Source organism: Sinohyriopsis cumingii, chromosome 8 (genome assembly GCF_028554795.1).
Source record: "Sinohyriopsis cumingii isolate HCF-2022 chromosome 8, ASM2855479v2, whole genome shotgun sequence".
NCBI lineage: Eukaryota > Metazoa > Mollusca > Bivalvia > Unionida > Unionidae > Sinohyriopsis > Sinohyriopsis cumingii.
In genome coordinates, this window is record NC_142968.1 from 99,192,687 (window position 1) to 99,214,152 (window position 21,466).

Here is a 21,466-nt window from a genome sequence, read left to right on the forward strand (position 1 = left end):
AAATACAGAAACAGTCTGAAGAATGTAGACCTGAATTAAAATGAGAGCATCTCAACCTTTATCACCATTGAGATGTACCAATAAAACTCTTCGATTACCTCACTGGAGTCAACATGTCATGTGATAATTAAATTGTAGTCATTATCTTGATTTTTTGATTAGTCATCACTAAATGTATAAAAGGTTTAAACACAAGATTTTCCTTTTAACATAATTCCATTATCCATCAATCACATGTGCTTGTTTAATATGTGTGTCTGCCTTTTTATTTATGTACTCAGAGTTCTCCTTTTTGAAAATCATATTCTTCATAAAAACATGATGTTGGTACATATTTATTGTGATGTAACAGATGTACAGTAACAGCTGAAGCCTAAGAGATATAACTTCAGTTTTCAAATTTATGTGAGTATAAAATGTTTACTTATTAAGCAAGACAGTTTAGTTGACACAGTAAATTGTAGTGTGTGTAATTTGTGGCACACTTTTTATTAGTTATTTTTTCAGATGTACACATAGTGATTGGTAACCTAATATTTGCATACAATTTATAAGAAAAACTTTCTGTGTACATGGGAATTGGAAGACAACAAATAATTGTTATTTTTGTTCATTAATGACGTATAAATAATTCAAGCATATTAAAGATAATATAATAATATCTGTGAGTACCAAAACAATTTGGTCCCCCTTGTGTGTGAGCGATTGAAGGCGACCACCTTTACAGAAATTCACCTTTGTCCAAGTGGGTTTGAATCTTGGTCTTGGCTCAACTAATGTGGGTATGTGAGAAAGCTTTCCAGTAGCTTCCCATGTGTCAATAACTCTTCCCAGGGTCTCCCTGGGATCTTCTTCTGCCATATACACCACTCCCTCCATAACTCGCACCCTGATAACTCATGAACCTGCTTATAACGTGGAGTCAGGTGTGGATCCCATTTTTTAAACTAGAAAATACCCCAAAAATTTATCCTTATCTGTTGAACTTGAAGATAATTGCAATCAAAATCGGTAATGGAAACTTTGATGTATCACTCATTTTATCATCAAAAACAGTAGATAGAGCCTGGAAATTTTAACCAACACTAAAATATCAAATTAAAAAATAGGTCATACGATTTTTTACATTTTCTTTCCAAATGACATTCCTATTACACCGCAATTAACGAAATTTTGATCAATGAAAATGTATTCACACTGAGTGGAGGCAGTACTTTAATAGATTAATACAAATAAAATAATTTTTATCAACTGAAATTTGTGTTCTGGTTCTATCGTTTAGCTCGTTTTAAGTGTAATCGTCATAAATGCAATGTATCCTCTTGTAAATAAACGTAAAATGCATCAATCTACCATAACAGCTATGTCCGCGAGCATCTCTCTGAGAACCTAATTAAGTGCCGACCATGTCTTGATAACTGACTTCTGGAAGTATTTGTTGTATTGTTACACTGAATTAAAAGCTGGCCTCCTTTGTATTATCATGTTAATTATGTCTTTTTAATCAAATAAAGGAGGTGGAATAAAAGAAATGTTAAAAGGCACGAAAGTCCTACAAACTTAAAATCTAGTGGCCCCGGTCTTTATTTGATCAATCGAACACTTATAAATGTTATTGTGTATGTTACATAAACTACCTTAAATTAACTGACTCTTTCATAAATGTGATCAAAGATAACAAGGCAGCCAAGCAAAATGAATACTTCATAAAATAAAGAGTTTGATTTCACAGATACGGGCCATTGTGGGCAAGTGAGTTTCAGAGAATTCTTGAACTGGCACTTAGAGATATCCTCATGGATGATAAGAAGTTTCACTATTAATTCCAATTAATTAATTCACGACATCAGTATTGTACTAATTGAGCAATACAGAAATTGAGTTTCAATGTAGATGATTGTCTCACAAAATAAATGTCACATGTTTTTTGAAAAAAAGGAATCTTGTTTGGTGGTGTATCAACAGTTAGTCTAGTTCCCAGCTCTTTGGACTCCTGATTTGGCAGGATATTAACACCACTACAGGAAACCAAAAAAGCATTGACGTAACACACATATTTTTTATGCGTATACTTGATGCTTGTTGAAACCAGTTGAAACAATCTTTGATATGCTGGACATTTCTCAAATAAATGTTTTTTAAACAGAATAATGAACAACTTCATAAGAAAAAGCGTGTTATTAAAAATTATTATCAACATGATTATAAAATGAGGATTCAGTCAATAAGCAGCCCAGTTCCCTAATGCCGCTTCCTCCCCCACAGTTTTCTCGATGTCAAAGCGATATTTTTCAATTTTTGGAGGTCCATCTCTAACTTGTGCTTCACCTATAGTGCGGTCTTAGTTTGTGGACCCTGTTGTGCACGAGCTATTGAGGGAGAGGTGTACATTGGCTGTGTTTTGTAGCCTATCATGTGCTGAAAAATCGTGTATAACCACACAGAAGAAACTAAACCAAAACATTTGTATACTATATTTGTATTGAGACTGAGCAAACTGTAGACATTTTATATCTCAAAAAGTCTGAACTAATTTACTTTTGTCTCTGTGAATTTTCAATGCTTTACAAAAGATTACAAGTGAGTCATTAGCTAATAATGTAGTTTACTGGAAAGGATCCTATCATCTTTATAGTTAAATAATAGTAACTTGTTGGTTTGAGGCTGCCACAAAACCAACAAATGATACTGACCTTTCACAATATCTTAAATTTTTAAAATTAGAAGAAAACTAAAAAAAATATCATTTTCGCATAACCTGCTGAAGTGTTTCTATTTTAGATTGTGAAAAGTCTGGAGTCAGCAGAAAAGAATCCCAAGCATATAGACAACTGGATAGAAAGCATCCGTGAACTTCATCGCTCCAAACCACCACCAAATGTACACTACTCCAAGTAGGTAATTTTCATTTATGGAGATATGGTCTGTATATTGTTTATATTTAGCTGGATTTTGATTCTGACAGTATTGGCATAAAATGACAGATACACACTTCCATTAGTGTATAAACACATGCATCTGTATACACAGATTTAAAGCCTATTAAAATTTAAGGCTAGTCCAGAAATGATGGTGTGGGAAGGTTGAATAGCAGTAAAGTTAAAAAATTATGCCTAGTGGGTTTTTTTTCTTCAATTTATGAAATAATTTCCAATGATGGGAAAAAATAATGAATTTTTGCCTGGTGATGTTTTTCAGCACATGATGCAATTGATATCAGAGTGAAACTGGCATAAAAGATAACATTTGTCCTGGAACAACCAAAGCAACCTGTAGAAAGCCAGATTCAGCAAGCAGAAAGCAAGTGTTTTCTGACCCCACACCAGAATAAATGTCCAGAAATCTAAAATGGAATTGGAAGGGTCAGAGGAAACTTAACTATAGAAGATCAAGCAAATTTGGTTCTTAAGGGAGTTAAAAAAAATACATTCTACACCCTAAGTTCAGAAAATTTCTTGAGAACAAGCTATCGTAAGGACTGCCTTTTATCTTAATATGCATCCACGCATGGTAAAGTTTCTGCAAATAAATTTCATGCATGGTATTGGTTGAAGAAAATATATCTTTCATCCATAGATGGTGGGTGATATAAATTATAGTTATGCTTTGTGGATGAAAATAACAGGTTCCATCAGACCTCCTCTTACCATTATTTCTGGAATAGCCCTTAGCCTGTGTAGCGTAGTGTCAAAATTTAATAATTGCCAATACTTTCATTTACAAAAGGGACATAATCTCACAATGCTGATGTAAAGAACTATACAGTATCTTTAATATGGTCAACATTACTGAGGCATTCATGTTGAGTTTTGCTGAATGACATAATATCTAGCTTTTTTTTATATAAATATTAGTGAATTATGAGTGATCAGAATGGGACGATAATTGCTTTTAAATGACTTTAAACAGAGTCTTTGAAAAGTTTTTAATGGTTTTAGTTGGACGGGTTTATACATCGACATTCAGCTAGCCAAATGTGGAGGATGGGATATTTTGCTAAGCCTTTGGAGATTAGAGCTGTTGATAACGAGATCCAGTTTCCTGTCCCCAAGAACTAAAAACATTCTCACGCTCAACTCAGATACAACTCAAAATTCTATAATCTGGTTGTTTAATGTTCAGTCACTGACAAATTAGATGTAAGAATATTTGTTTGAGTTTTAATCAAGTGTGAGAATGTAGCATTTTCAAAATCTTGGGATCTGAACCCTGTGCATTTTAGGGGATCTAGGCTTACAGTTTTCAAAGTTAGGTGATTAGATTTCTTCTTACTGGATGCCAGGTTTATAGAGAAAATACTGTACATCCTTCCTAATTAATACGTTTGTGTAAGAGTTACTTTCCTTTATTCAGCATGATTTAGTTTTATATGTATGACCAATGGTATCAAACCTGCAGACATCCTTAATGCAAGATTTCTTTTAAATTCAATATGCTCTTTTTACCTGGCAAGCTACTTAACACCCATTTTCCCCAAATCATCTACCTGCTTTAAGAACTTCTTCCTTAAGTAAAGCTGCAGCTCACCATCAACTTACCAGGCCTGAACAGAAAAGAAGAATTAGAAGTCAAGTGGACTTGCAACCAGTCTAATGACCAATATACATGAAAAACACAGTTTGGGGACTTGTACGTTAAAATTCAACCATTACTCCTTCATTTAGTCTTATATTTTACAAGCATTTTATATTTAGTAATGTGCCTTGTCAAAATTTAATTTGTCACATTTAAAAAAATTTAAATAATTTTTCTTATCATGAAATAGTGTTAAAGATTTTAAATATGGCAGAAAACATGAAGGGAACATTCAAGGTAATTGGCATTGTTTAAAGAGAGCTTTTATTTATTTGCGTGCATTATGACAACCTTTAGGATAGCTGACATGAAGCTGTAGGATTGAATCCTTTGTATTCCTGATCCAACAAAAATGTTATGGGTTATAGAAATGGGTTCCAGCCATCTACATCACCATTTCATTTTTGGCAGATAACTCCAAAACTGTTTTAAAGATAACCATTCAAAACTTGATACACGTAATACACTAATTGCCTAAATATGTCTTTGTTAGTCACTAATTTTTTCTTTTTGTTCATTTACCTGCCCATCCATTGATCTGTTCACACTTTCACAAAGTTTGTATTTATGAGGTATTATACTTGTTTTTATAGGTCAAGTCCAATGGCAAAAATTGTAGACCCTGATCTGCTGTTGCTTAATTCTCTGCAATGGCAGATCTGGATCTATGCAGTTTGCAGTTGGATGCAACTTATATATGAGTGTATATGGTATGCAGAGAAGTAAGAATATCATGTTTACTCATTGGAAAATCCTTCTGTAATTGATATTTTGGCAAGGGATGTAGATGACTCCATTTTCATTGGTGTTTTATAAATAATTTATGAAGTCTTGTTCCAGAAATATGCCTGATATTGATACGCTGATGCAAGAATGGCCTCCAGAATTTGAAGAGTTGTTAAAAGAGGTAATTCTGAGATTTTCTTTTTAAAAATTTCTACCGTTGCTTCTTTATTATTCATTATTTGCTAATCTTTATTATTCATTAGGTGCTAGTATTTATTGTTGGTCTTTAGGTTCAAAGACCGCCAAGTAATGTAAGAACTTGCATATAAGTCTAGCCCAAATGCAACCTGCATATACCTAAATCTTCCACTACATAATACAGCAGATCTTGGTCCCTGCAGTTTGTCAGAACCAATCATTAGAACATACAAAATAGACTCTGATCTGCCACTACATTATGCGATCATAGGAGATTAAAGTTTATCTTGTTTGCAGTTGGACTTGACTGATAAGAAAGTATAAATGGTAAGCAATCAAGAGACCCTCTTTTTTTACAGGGTTCCCATGCCACCAGGAAATCGAGAGAAATGATTTTATAAAATTCTGACCATTAAAAGTCCTTGAATTTTGCAAATATTGATGAAAGTCAGGAAAAACCTGGGAATTTTCCTCCACAACTTGACGTACAAAACAATTATGCATTTGAGTCACAACTGAGCTGATTGTGAGTTAAATGTATCGAGTTCTAATGAGAATATTAGGAGGTTGTAGTATGGATCATTTGGGTGCTTGCTATAAATGTATTTATTGAGACAATCCAAATGCTCAGTGGATTAGATTTGTCTGGTAGACTTTTTGTTTCACAGATAGTTTGATAGCTGTATCTTTTTTTATGGAAGGAATGAAAACCAGTCTAGAATCACAAGAGGCCAAGATGGTGGTCTTAAAGCATAGCTGCTTTCTGGATGGGCGAGCAAACTTAATCATTGTTATGTCGAGTTATGAAATTGATATGAAAATTATTTATTTTCTCAGAAATTGTGAGCATTAAGATCGTTATGCCTTTAATCGGCTGAAAGACAATAAAACTAATGCATTGATTAAATTTGAGCTGGTACTAGCGATTTTGATTGCTAGTCACATGAGCACACAGAATCTCACAACTGACAGTTTCAAATATTGTAGAAAAAATTAAATGAAATTCGTATACTGGTTATAATAAAAATACAAAAATGAAAGAGCACAAAATTCTCTATGTTTATTCCGAGACCAACTTCCAGAGTTTAGTTGTATCATGTGACTACCAAGTTGACGTGTGCTCACGCACGCAGGGAGCATATGAAGCAAGGAACCAGACTACTCTGCTTGATGAATCAGACTGGCCAAAAAGTTGTTCTCGAAATAAATTTGTTGAGAATTATATGTTCTTTCAGGTTTATACAAAAGGTATCTGACATTCATTTAATATAATTGAAATTTTGTACAACAAGAGTAAAATGGAGTTTGTTGTTGGTATCAAGTGACTATTGGACTTCTGATGTTGTTGGATGAGAGTTGTGAAGTTATGTGATTATTAACGCAAATGGTGAGTATTGGGTCAGGTTTCATCTATGCCAAGTTTTGTCTAGTTTGTCAGCGGATTAAAAACATAACAGTTAAAATACTTGCCATTTTTGAGAAAATAAATAATTTTCCTATTGATTTTATGCAACTATAAGTCAATATAATATAGTTTAAATTTGCTAGGCCTGCTGGTAATCTATCTTATGGTGGTGGCAGATTCCAATTTTTTTAAATGTAATTGCTCTGAACCCACACTCCATTCTAAATGTCCAGATGTGAAAAATGGGGTTGGAATATTCGAAGGAAACCCAAATTAGAAAATTTTGAAACTTGGTGCGAAACTATTACACAGTGGCATGTAGCTTGAAGCATTGGTTTCAGATCTTAAATAGAACACAGGAGGAGAAATGGGAAATTGTCATCCCTTTTATTATATATCAAGAAAAAGAGCCCATGTATCAATGCAGGTTTTGGGACTGGTTTATTGAACTACAAGATAACAGTTTGATTTAACAGAAAATTCAGTCCTTGTTTTTACAACAGTGTATAATTTGAAGGCATTTTGTCAAAATGTAAATCAATCCTTTTGTAAATTTTTTAAATGATGGAATTTTTTAAACAAATTGTCACAAGGGGTTTATGTTGGTTGAAAAATCTTGAGATTTATTGGCACACATAAATTCAGGGTTAAACTTTTTTTCGCCACAAGATAGGATAATAATACTTTACATTTATTGTGTTTTTTTCGTACTGTGATAGGAAATGTTTACTGTGTATAACATGCATATATATTGCTCTAGAATTCTTTAGAGTTAAAAGTTTGAAATGAAACAAAATAATTTTTGCTCATTATATTGTTTCCATGTACCAACATAATGTAGGTCAGCAAAGTAAAGTTATAATTTGTATTCTTTTCATTGAAATGGCTTTAAATGCCATTTTATAGGAATATAGTCAGATTTGTTTCATGTGACTCATTTTGTGGTTTTGTACAAGATCATCTTTTCTGACGTATGTTCTGGAGAGCCTTGAACGAGAAGCATCTTCAGATTTGGAAAAGGCATGTTTTATAATCCAAAATGTTCTTTAATTCCATTCAGGACTGGTCATATGCTGACCTGGAAAAAACCTGGAAATTTATATTTAGAAAAGCACGAGAACCGTGTTTTTAATGAGCCGGCCTACTTTTGTGCTTCGATAAGAAATTAGACATTGACTTTTATCTTGTGTGTGGACAGACATACAGTTGCCATGATGATCACCATGTCAATTCTGTCAAGACCTGTTCAACAAAAATGAGCCCAGATATCTTCTGTATCCCATAGACAAAAAGTATCTTAGATACGTGACAGTATACTAATACGTTGAAAAGAATTAGCTCCTTCATTCTGGTCACACCATGTATTTTTTTTATTACCAATTGTTTTTGGAGGGAAAAAAATGTATAGCATAAATTCACAATTTTGGCCAGTACTAATTTTCTTGGATTTTTGGGTTGCTGTAAATTATGAATTTAAAGACTCTAAGAAAAATGACCATTCTGACTTTGTGGAAACAGTAGAATCCTTTTGAATGAACAAATTTGAGTCCTTTATGAAAATGTCATTTTTGCAAAACCACAAACATTAATAAATTTGCACTATTCAGTCATACTTGCAGAAATACAGTGAAACCCTGGTTTTGAAAGTTTTGGTTTTGAAAGATTTTCAGTTGAGGTTTTTGTAGATGTGAAAAAGTTTGAGATCAAGAGAAATCAAGATAGAGATCAAAAGAGAACGAGATAGAGAAATATCAAGAAAGATAAAGATAGAGAGAGCACGAGAGATTACATATATTATTGGGCCTGAGATTGGGATGTTTTTGATCCTTGCTTGTTCAATATTAATAAAGGCTGGCACTTTTGAAGATGCAAAGACTTCAGATTAGCCTGTTCCAATCTGTGTTGGTGTGTGTTAAGTAATATTTTACCCTTGCATGCCCTTGGGGAATTTTCTGGGTCTTTGCCTTACAGATAATCCTACTGCAGTAATTACACTGCATAATTAATGTTTCAGCATGTGTCATGAACTTAACTGCTAAAATACATTTCCAGGTTTGAAGTAAGTTTCAGGGTTTTATTTAGCATGATGATATTAAAGAAGGAAAAACTTGGGACTCTAACTACATTTGGTCTCGAGAGAATTCCAGTATACTGAGGTTTCAGTTTTGAGGAGCTTCATTATACTTAATTGTATCAGCAAAAAGTGTGTTGATCGTTGCTTGAAAGGATAAAGTTTTTTGTAATAAATTTTAAGTTATGAACCTCGAATACCACAAAATTGAGTCTTTATACAGGTTAGCTAGTCCAGGCAGATCCCAAGAATTGAGAGTCATTCACTGTCTAATTGAAGCAAAGCAAATGTTACTTTTTATAACTGGCATCTTTATAGATTTCTTAAGTAAAATAGTACTTTGTCAGTAAACCTATCATCTTTTTTTTGCAGGTTGGTTTGCCAACAGCTGATCTGAACTGTGAACTAAGCCAATACGTGGATATCATTTGTTGTAAGACAAAATATTTCAGTATTATAGAGATTTTTTTTAATTTGAGATTAGATTCCTTATTATTTATACTTTTGCACAGCACTTAACTATAAGATGGTTGCTGTTATAAATGCATGTATCTTCATGAATTCCATTTCATTTAGTAGTAAAATTCTTTGTATCACGTACTTCATTATAAGTCACTATCACTATAATTCAGTATAATGTTGTCCATAGACCATTGTAATGAGGGGAACCTGTATCATGAACTTCATTATAAGGCAGTCCCACTGTAATTCACTATACTCTGTGGTTCCATAGACTTTGTTATAATAAGGGAGTACTGTATCATGAGCTTCACTGTGAGGCAGTCTCACTATAATTCAGTTTACTTTGGTTATATAGACTGTAATAACGAGGGAGTACTGTATCATGAACTTAATTATAAGGTAGACTCACTATAATGCAGTATAATGTGGTTCCATAGACAGTGTTATAATAAGGGAGTACTGTATCATGAACTTAATTTTAAGGTAGTCTCATTATAATTCAGTATAACGTGGTTCCATAGACTGTAATAATGATGAAGTACCATATCATGCACTTCATTGTAAGGTATCTTACCGTAATCCAGTATACTTTGTGGTTCCATATACAGTGTTATATTGAGGGATTACTATATCATGTACTTCGTTATAAGGTAGTCTCACTATAACTCAGTATAATTTGGTTCCATAGACAGAGTTATAATGAGGGATTACTACATCATGTACCTCTTTATAAGGCTGTCTCAGGACAATGTTATAACGAGTACTGTATAAACTTGTCTTGTACTAAAAAGCAGTTGTAGATGTAAAACCAAGCTCTGTAAAGGTCGGTGGTTTGTAATTTGAAAGAACGTGACTTATTGTGTTTTGTGATTTAAATAAACTTACCACAGACACACCCACACATATGCATACACATTTTATTTACATGGTTACCATGGTACCAGTTCATAACAAGACTCTTACATGCATGTGCATCAGTATATTTCAAAAGGATTCTACCAAAATCTCCTTGAAAACTATCCCATGGAAACTAGGGTTTTAGGATTCATGGTTAAGGTTTGAGTTGATAAAAATTTTAATTCCCAAATAAATCAGACCTTATTGACACACACAATGGGAGATATATTCAATTTATTACACTTCTGGAAAGGAATTTCTTACAGAGATAATGGCAAGGGAGAATCGTTCGTGATACAGGTTCTTTTTGTAACAAAGAGGCTTTTTTTTTGCAACCAAAGGACTTGCAATCCATGATCAGTTTTAGTGTAATCTCTTTTGGAACTAACATGAGACAAAAACACATTGATATACATATCAAGCATTAAATAAACATAAATCAATGTATAGAAGAAAAGCAGTTTATTTACTCAGTATTACATACCTGTTGCTATTGTATAGCTGATTCTTTTCCAGATAGAAAATACACCAACTGTATGACAAAAGTCGTCCTCCCATTAGCATGAACTAGAAGATTCAGGAACACTGTCATCCCTTGTCCACCCATATATACCTTACCCAAGTGCACGGTCTTTAATTCCTTTTTCAGTCGCATGATTCAACAACTGCTTTGTTTACAGTGAAGATGAATTGCCTTCGCTTTGTTTACTAAGATATTGATTTTTCTTTACATTCATTGTGTGAAATTACACCTGATCAAGAATTTTCTTTGTTCAAGTTGAGCTTTTAAGAGTTATTCACAATTTGTTCTTGTATTGCCTTCAATTTTAATGTCTTACCCTACAAGGGTGTTAACATTCAAATTGTTTTAACATAATTTTTAGTTAGGGTATGTTTTCAGTTAAAATATCCCTCTTCTTGCCAAATTGGGTCTATGGATCATTTGACCATTTTTTTATATACTAATTTAGTCATTCCCAGCTTTCACTTAATCCTGGTTGACTTTATTAACCTTCACTACTCAGCTTAACATTGCTTACCTTTTTGAATCAAGAGATCAGTGTTTGTTTTAATTCTTTGAAACATCTAGTAAGGTAGTTCTTGATGTTATCATATTTAATATAGACATATTCCATGCAGATATCACCGTTTTTTGTTTCAAATACTTGGAAATGCATAGAAGTTTTTGAATAAATCTTCTTGTCAGCATTCATTTGCAACAGTGTACAAGTTGGATATAAGTGTGGCCACAGGAAAGCCCCCAGGGACACATACCCCATTTGCCTATCTTGTACAAGCTGCGAGAGGATATATGCTTGTCACTTTTGCAGCCTATGGTTTGACAAGGTCACAGATCTTGCCAAATATAGATTGCCTTCCTAAGAATTTTCAGGGTTTTCCTTCTCTGAGTCTCTCAGGTCTCAGAGCAGATTACCAAAGTCATTTCAGAGACTCTTCAGTTTAGTTGTTTCCTTTTTTAGGGAGGTTATAAGTGGATGGGGAGTGAGTCATATCCTATCTTTATCGAGGAGCAGAACCCTCTCCATTCTGTGAGGACAGAGAGCAAGCCACACCCTACAATGAAGGTGGAGCAGCACCCTTTTTTTTATCAAGGATAAGAGAGCAAGTTGTATCTCCCATTAAGGAGGAGCAACACCCTCTTCCATCCAGAAGGGCATTGAGAAAGTCCAATCGCCCCATCTCGTCCTAACCACTCCCACCCAGTCTATGATGGAAGAGCAGCACCAGCTACTTACACACACCTACATGATGGCTGAAAATGAGTTAGTCTACCAGTCCATAAGAGGGGGCAGCACTCTTTTAGACTCAGAGGTGTGTTGTTGGCCACAGGATTTAGCCACATGGAAGAGCCCAGATCTGAGTCTATCAGATCTGGGTAAGACTCTTCGTACAGATCTGAGTCACCTGACCAGGCACCAGACACTGGTCACCAGTCACTAGTGTGTGACTATCAATTACTGTATTGGTTAGAGACCCTCCTACCTTAATGCCAGAATGCTGTTTCATACTTCCACATTATGGAAGGGGATAAGATCATCATCCCCCCCATCCTATAATTCAGTAAATCCTTACATGATGTGGGTATTTCCACTACAGGCAGTTGATTGGCCATTTCCCTGCATGAAGCCATGTACTTCAGGGCCTTGGCCACATGGTAGAGAGGATGATGTCTTGGGCCATGTACCTATATCTTCATCTTACAAAGTCGGGTGAGAAACAAGGGGGGGGGGTGACAAACTTTCCCCTCTCATATGCCTGGTAAGTCTGTTAATAAATATAGAATCTATGTTGGGGTTTGGACTAAGACAAGGAAATCTCAGTCATGGGGTTACATTATTTGTATCCCCATGAGGCTTGCTGAGTGGGGAGACATAATATAACCCTGAGACTAGGATTTCCTTGTCTTGGTCCAAACCCCAACATAGATTATTTTTCTCACCCAATATTTTCCTTTAAAAAGAACTCTTCACTAGTGTAATATAGTTCATTTGCAAATGTTTACATGTGGCTGATTAATACAAATATTTTAATGACTGTGGTGTGACCGTTGCATCCGAAGTACACAGTTTATACGCGTGAGCAAAGAGCAAAGAAAAATAAGATAAAACGTTGCATAGTAATGAGGTATTATCACATGTAATATATGGATGTTATATGAAATTGACAATAAATAATTGATATTTACAAGAAACTGTTTCATTTTCATCAGTTCCAATTTCGAAAAGTTATATTGTAAATAATTCTGGATACTCAGCTCTACTGTACAAGCTGTAACAAAGAGTAACATCTTGCATTAGATTATTCATAGGTAATTAGCATGTGTCACTATCATATATACGGACTTTGCAGATAACCGTGTGCTAAACTTTCAAGTTCACGGAATCTTTGAAAATGAATTTTTCTGTCTTGGAAATATGGCAAGTGCTACAGTGAAATTTGTTTATGGATTAATGTGTTGATGGATAAATGATTCCTTCTGGCTGGTAAGTGCATTAGTTGTCATTAAATATTGTTGGTATATTTTTTTATTCAACTGGGGCACAATGGATATGCTTAACAAAATTAGAATAAAGCATATTTGACATAACACATTTTCTGGCTGTTATTAAGTTTTCTGTAGTTAACAGAGTTAGGAGGCTATGATGTGTATAGGTCTATAGTGTATGTGCATAGATCAGTGTTTTCTGTCATTGTTCATTTCACACAGCATTGAGAATTGTATTCTATCTGTAGCACAGTCAGTTTTCAGGTCAGCATCATTAAATGTAGCTAACAGTATATCATTTGTTTCATATTATTTAAAAATTGTTAGGTAGCTTTAGCATCATTTAATGACACTGACCTGAAAATGTACTGAGCTAGGTCTGCATATAAGATAAAATTTACCATGCTGTGTGGAACAAATTAGCATAATACCAAACAGCTTGACATTGTATTGTATGTGTATTTTTGTCTCTCTAGAAATGTATTTTTATGGTGTGTTCTCAAATATTAACATTAAGTTACTTTGTTTTTGTTGTATATTTGTTGTTGTTTGATTTTAAACCAATTATATCAGGCACAGCAGAAGACAACAAGGGTTTCTTTTTTCAAAAGTAGTTCTGAGCGTGTGGACACCTTGACTGAGACGACTGGTCTGAGATGACTAGACTGAGATAAGAAAAGTAAGGGTTAGCAAAACAACTAGATTTCTCTTTTGCATGGGTGAGAAAAAGAAGTCCATTAGCACTGAAAGAGGAGTTACAGATTCAAGTTCCTGTTCCCCCTAGTTTCCTCTTCCACAAAGACATTGGGTCACATAGTCTTGCCTACCGAGAAAAAACAGGATAAAGGCATCTTTATTGTCCATGCCAGTTCACATGTTTATAAAAAACAGGCCGATGTGTCACCCACTTCCAGTCGGTGACCAGCCTTGTCTTACTTGATGGTCAAGGTGGCAGAGAGCTAGTATTTCTTCAAAGTGTTAAATGAAGTTTACCATCTTTTGCCTTTTTGTCCTGTGTTTCAGGCCTTAAAGTTCTGATGGCACAAAAATTCTTTCCAGTATGTCCCACCCTCTTTGTTGCAACGCGTGGTCACTGCTGCTAGCTATAAGGCTTCATACCCTCTCCAGGTCCAATAAACTGCCAACTTTGGATGCTGTAGCAACACAAGTGAGTATTTCTATGGAGATCTGGACTTACTGCCAAGTGAGAACACTGGAATCCTTAGCACAAAAAGCTAGGTCACTAGTAACCATAACCTTGCATGCCAACCTCTTTTCAGCAGCCTCATTCAGCATTCTGACGGAAGAATCTATCACTAGGCACATGATATCTTTGTCCCTGGGCCATGTCAGCGGAGCTTTTCCACCTCCACAGGGATGTTGCTCTGGACACAGTAATAACCTTCTGAGGGCTGCTGTCCTGGAGGCAGAGACTCTGGAGGGTTCACCCCTCAGTGGCTTCTCAGGATTCGAGAGACAAACATTTCCCATTCCTCACTTCCAATTTTGGTTCATCAAAACTGGCCAAGAAGTGAAATCATCCTGACTGGCCACAGGGTCCTTTGGTGAAATTCTTTAAAGTTGTCTAGCCTATGTTGAAGCAACAATCCCATTGCAGAGCACCTCTCACAAGTTGGGACTTAAAAGGATGAACTACAGAAGACCAGGGAAGAAGTTTGCAGGCCCTTCACCCTTCCTAAAGTCAAGGGTGGACAGATCTAGGAACTCATTCCATCTCCTGCTGAGTATCCTTCTTTCACTGGTTCCTGTAGGTGCCAAGACTAAATCTCTTCTCAGAAGTCAATGACTGGGTCCTTTCTGTAATAAAAGTTGGTTACTGGCTTTGATTTCAGGATAATGTCCTTTATTAAGATCCCCCATGTTCTTCCACAAGTTGAATCAGGTGTGAATAAAGAAAGAGGTTCACTTCTTTCTTCAGAATGGTGCAGTAAAGAGGGTGTTCAGTGACCATTCTCTGGCCTGCAACTCCTGGATTTTCCTGGTACCTAGGAAAGGGGGAACGTTTTGTCCAATTATTTATCTTTCCTTCCTAAAACAGGTTTATGCTGGAGGAACCTTTTAAGATGGAGACCAAAGCCTCAGTTAGGATAAGACATGGTGACTAGGTGGTCTCCATCAATCTTCAGAATATGTATCTTCACATCCCTATCTTTCCTCCACATAGGAAGTACCTCTGGTTTTGCTTGGATGGGTAGGTCCTTTAATTTCAAGCTCAGCTGTTCAGTCTAGCCCCTGTACCAAGAGTGTTTACCAGGTCCAGGTCCAGGATCACGGGACTAGTTTCATCCCATATAAGATCATTAGGTCTGTGAATCCTCAAATATTTCTATGAGTTCTTGATCCACGATAGCTGGCCATATTCCCTCAGAATATTCTATTGGTCCACAGTGACCAGCCTGGGTCTTTTATCCAACCTAGAGAAATTAGAACTCACTCCATCTAAAGATTTAGTCTTCATGGACATGAATTTTCTCACAGAGTAGACAAAATCCTGTCACTGTTGGGGGCCCTGAAAACTCATCTTTTTCTTTCTCAGCTGCAGATCTTGAACTCCACAGAGGATTTGGTTATATCTAGGCAGATCTCTATTGCTTCCTCTCGAGTTTCTCCTATTGGAGTTCTGGTAGCAGTTAACATTTGTAATGTCACTCACTGTTGTTAAATGTTGTCTAGTTTTGACATAAAATAATTTAGTGTTTCTGAATTTATATTGCAAAATCTGCACAAGGGCAAAATAATATGAAATAAAATTACCCAATTTCATCATTTGATCCATAGAATTTCCATGAACATTTCATAAGGAACATCCGAAATTGACTTGCCTAGTTCAGTTAGCTTCTCTTCCCTCGGGTTATTGGGCAACCTAATTTAAAACCCATGTTTACAGGTTAGTAGCTGTCCATCTTAGGTGTGAAGTCTTCTCCTGGATCTCCAGTTTCCTCCACCTTAAGGCCCCAGCTTCTGCCCTCACCTGGTCCCATATTCTAAATTATTTTAGCCCAAATTCAAGATTATGCCCAAACCCTAATATCATATAAGAATATAGAACTATACATATTGGAAATTTTATAAGTTCTCTGATGGTAATATTATTCCATGTAAAGTTAAAGAACGTCAAACTTTTGTTAGAGATGGAAACTAAGTTTTATTCGAACAAATTTTGACAGTTCATTGCATGGGTTATTGAGATACCTGTGTAAGGATTTTCAGTTTGTTTTGAAATTTATGTTCAAAACCCCAAGTTTAATAACATTTTGTGTTGCTGTTTTTAATGTTTCTTTTTTTTTCCTTCATTTCAGCTGTCCTTGACATACCAATCTATAAAAATACCAGTCACCACAATGAGCAAATCCAGGCACTTCATGTCCTCTTCACTCTGTATTCCGAATTCAAAAACTCACAGGTAAATATATTTCCATCAGCACATCTAGTAGTAATTGATCTGAAGAATTTATGTTTTTGGACTGTCGGATTCAAAAAGGTGGATTGTGTTCTAGGTCATGAAACTTCTCTGCTAGCCTAAACATAAGAATAAAAACTGTTATCATGTTTTTTTAACCAAACAGAAGTTTCATGTATGTAATGCTTCAACATTTTTAATCAATTTTATTCTTTTTTATTTCCTCTCTGTTTGCACTTTACCAGATAAAAGATCACTAGCAGTATAGAATGCCTTTTTGGCTTAAACAACATTTATCCAACCAACTGGATATATTTTAGATGGACTTCAACACAAAATCTAATGTAGATCAATGGACTATTGAATATACTGTAGAGTTCAGCACAAAACTTAGTGCAAATCATTGGAGTGTTGGATATCACCTATTAAAAAGCAAAGTTCAGCACAATACTTAATTCAGATAAATGGAGTACTGGATATACCATCAACCGAGCTTAGCAGAAAACTTGTGCAGATCAAAGAAGGCAAAATTACCTGAGAAACTGAGCAACACACAAGCATGAAGACCTCTACGCAAACTGAGAATAATAAGAGTTAATGTAGCTTTGTTTTGCAATCCAGCCCAAACAATTATTGGATAATAATGGCTTAGTTTTGTAGGATATGTGCTGGAGCAGAATGGCATTCAGAAGATAAGAAAAAGTAGCATAGTATTGTGATTACAAAGTATTTTTATCTTGTTTTCTTTCAGCATTTCCGTGCATTGGCGGAAGACAACAAGCTGGATAACAAATTGAAATTTGAAGGACACCATCAGGAAGTTGAAAATGAAGGATTTGTGCTATAGATTTATTAACGAGAGGGAGAAAGACAAAGAGACAAATTCTTATGGGTTTTTAAAAATTCAGAGTTGTCTTTTTAAATTACAATGATGTAAAAGAAAGCACATTCCTAATAGTGTGAATTCCACAAGTTCATTCAAGTCCAGGTTTTTTTAATGGTTTTTGATGCTGTGGAACATAGATTTCACTGTGATTCAGAAAACCAGCTTTTCAAGCAATTAAACAAATTGAGAAGTTAGAAGTGTTTCTTCAGCAGCATATTTTATGGAAAATACTTTTACTTATGGTGATTTTTTTCTACAAAACATTGTTCTCATTTCTTAGTTGAAATATTACTGAAAATGCTATGGAACTACATTCCATACTTCTCTCAATAAGTGTAAATAAGCTTCTGTGAAAACAAATTATTGCATCTGTCAAACAGCTGATAATTTTCATTTAACTAATGATAATTTAGTTTTGCATTTTGTCCTCATCTTCATAAATCAATAATATAATTCATCTAGCAAGAAACATTTCGTCTTGCTGTGATAAACCTTTTTTATCTCCAGCATTTTGAATTGATTAAATATTGCAAATAAGACCTCTTTAAAAAGGTTAACATGTCGAATGTGTAGTTTATCTTTTGTATTTTTTGTGTCACCACAGTGAATGAAGTGGAACATCTGGTATTGCTCTTGGCAGTCTATCTTAGCATGATTACGGAGGGAAACAAAACTCAACACAAATGAAATTTTGTATCTCTGTCCATATGTACATGAGCTTCATACAGTTTCCAGCCCATTTAAGTTATATTTGCTTCTTTTTGTACAAGTATTTTTAACATTTTGATTGCAAACCTTGTTACACAACAACCACTTAATTATGAAGGTTTGTTTGAGACATAATCGATTTGAGGTTGGAAAGGTAAAGCAAGGAACAGAGTATTAACTTTCAGTGCTTACAAAGAGCTATTTGAGCCCGCATAGCTTTGTTACTAGGTAAATCATAACAGATTGTGACTGGGTTCAAGGAACTTTCAAGTAATACCAGGTTCCAGTTTTACTAACTTTCTCTACTTTTTCCATAAATGGAAATTAAACAATATCTTGTTTATCATATCTCTGACAATGTTGAGATTTTACCAGAAGTCAGAATTGTACAGTACATTAAAAGTAGTTCTTAAGTTTGATATTAAGCATCCTGAAATCTATAAACTGGAATAAACACGAGGAATTTCTCTAATACAATTAAATTGATTATCTTTCTTCTAAGATTCATGGTAATTCAAGATTGTATTTCAGCATTTTAATTCTTAATGCTGGCTGAATATTCAGTTAAAAATTCATTCATCCAGTCAATACAAAATGTACTTTAAAAAAAGTATGTTGTCCACATGTCAAACTAGTGATCCAAGCATTGTGGTAAAATATTACCTTGACCCCATGGTGAAAAGGGCAAGTGAGCATATTGCAAAAATATATTGTGTTAACTTTATAATGATTTGTCCCAAGTATGAAGAAAATCGATTAAATTCATATATAAAAAATATAACCAAATGAGAAACCTTATATCAAAATCTTAAAATGGTGATTCAGAATGTCACTGTCTTAGCTTCGTAATGATGCATCCTAATTACAAACAGAATCTATCAAGGGACAGTGAAAAATAAACAGTTAACAAAAACTCTCTCTGACTTTTACCCTGGCCCTAAAGGTCAATGGGGGTAAGCAAACATGTGGAAGAATGAAATGTTGTTGCTTCATAATGATTATTGCCACATGTGATGAGAATCCATTATTTATGAAATATGTGTAAACAAAAGACTTTAACCAAACCATAACAAATTGGTGATGCCACTGGTGGAAGTTTGATGAATGTCTCTTGTTTTCCTATTGGTATACCACGGGAATTTTTGTAAGTGGTATGTACCATGGTACTTTTTCACTGTACCAGATTATTAGTTTCTGTTAGTAAGGAATGCATGGAATCTTGTTGCTACTTAAATTATTTTAACATTGTGTTTTCATTATTCATGACAATATGGTTCACCAAATAAACTTTTTTAAAAACAAAATGTCTGTATTTGTCACAAATTAATGGTGAATATTACAAATATAATTTTAATACATACCCATTTAATCTTGCATGGCTGATTAAGTAAGCACACAGCCTGGAACTAATTTTTCAACTTGAAATATTAAATAATAGTCTATTTATAAAACGTGAAAATGGCACTTTTGCTTTCTGGGGATAAAGATGGAGTAACCATAAGTAACGACAAGGAGTTTAAAACTATGTCATGGTATCTACCACTGAGACATTAGAGTTAGCCTGAGGTTGACAACAGTATTTTGGATATGTTTGACAATGAGTTTACCTATGAAGCTGGTGTTTCCAATTTACACCATACATGATAGAGAGGGAGAGACCAAGAACTTTGTCGCTAAAATCTTGTATTGAAAGTTGAAAAATCCAGACGAAGTAAAAATGACAGGGTGTCTTGTCAAGATTATAGGCATAGTTAGAAATGTCCTCATGTTTAAAGAAAACTTCATCCCTGTTTAATTAGACACTTAAATTGGTGGCTGATTAATGAAACCAGATGGTTTGTACCTTGAACCATATAGTACTCTTAATAGTTACAAATGAGCTATATACATAAAATTAAAAGGATACTAACTACAGCTACAGCATTTGATCTCAAGATGAGTTTGCTGATATGTGCTGAATTCTGGGTACAATGACCTTAAACAAAAAGGTTAAGAAATACGAGAAAAAACTTTTTAACCATGCACCTGTTTGATGTTGTTCCCAGCTGCAGCACTGATGACACAGAGAAGAAACATTCCATGATGTAAATAATATTAAAAACCAGAATCATCTAAAAATCATTTCAGCTTAAGAGCTTCAAATGTTGGTCTGCAGAAAAGAATATGTTACTGAATATGCAATAAACACAAAACCACACAAGTGTTTAGTTCCAGGTCTGAAAGAACAAGTTTGATATGATGTTGGAAGGTACATCTCATCCTGGTGACTGCAAAGTATTCCTATGCCATATCAGACTTGTTCTTTCCACTCACAAAACACATATGAAGTTTTCTCTATATATTTATGCTTCTTTAATCACATGTTTGACAATTGTCATGTATGCCAACATGGTAACAAAATGGAATGTTCTTAAACATATTGAAGCTCAATCAACTTTCAGAAAAATTTCGGATAGAAAACAAACAAAAACATGTCATATTTTAGTTATTTACTAATATATGTGAGTGTGTTAAGTATATGTATTCCTTATTAAGGTTGTGAATTATCCTAAGATTTTAAGGAGCACACATCACAATTGTTTCCTGTCTACACAATTTTCTCATGTCCATTAAATATTTTCTCGTTTGTTGAGTGTGTTTTACATTTGCTGTTTTCTCCCTATTATACCAGTAGTTTAACTAGTCAACTGCTGGCTTCACTATCAATATTTTTGATTTTTGTCGATAAGCTCTCAAATGTCGGCAATATTTCTTTAATAGTACAAGCTTAATCATTCAACTTTAGTTATAGCTTTTCGATTTTAACTTATAATACAACAGTTAACATACACATAGCAAATTTGTTTACAATAAAGTCTTGGCCATTACATTTTTTGTGTGGGGGTGGGACCATAATTTCCTTTAGAGCTGAAATATATTCATTTATTTTATCTTGAGATACATATCTTTATATTTATATATACACTATAACACAAAAATAACATAATGCCATTAGATAACCATAATAGTAGGGCAGGGGGTCCTCCCTAAATGGTCTGAAAAGATCAACCAGGAGAGAGTATCCCCAAAAAAAGAAAGTCTTAGCTGCGTCTTATGCTCCGAATCGACTT

At 34.5% G+C, this 21,466-nt stretch overlaps 1 protein-coding gene across 4 annotated transcripts in view; it reads left to right on the forward strand.

Annotated features, from left to right (window-relative positions):
* Nucleotides 1-20,988, forward strand: part of LOC149794224 (intraflagellar transport protein 46 homolog) — a 69,523-nt gene extending 48,535 nt beyond the window's left edge. For all 4 annotated transcript variants that reach the window (XM_089968342.1, XM_089968344.1, XM_089968343.1 and 1 more), the window contains 5 exons: nt 2,782-2,894; nt 5,416-5,482; nt 9,348-9,408; nt 16,662-16,765; nt 17,514-20,988. In XM_089968342.1, coding sequence (XP_089824468.1) covers nt 2,782-2,894; nt 5,416-5,482; nt 9,348-9,408; nt 16,662-16,765; nt 17,514-17,609 — 441 coding nt within the window. In that variant the 3' untranslated portion in view covers nt 17,610-20,988. The remainder of the gene's footprint in view (nt 1-2,781; nt 2,895-5,415; nt 5,483-9,347; nt 9,409-16,661; nt 16,766-17,513) is intronic.
* The last annotated feature ends 478 nt before the right edge of the window (nt 20,989-21,466 follow it).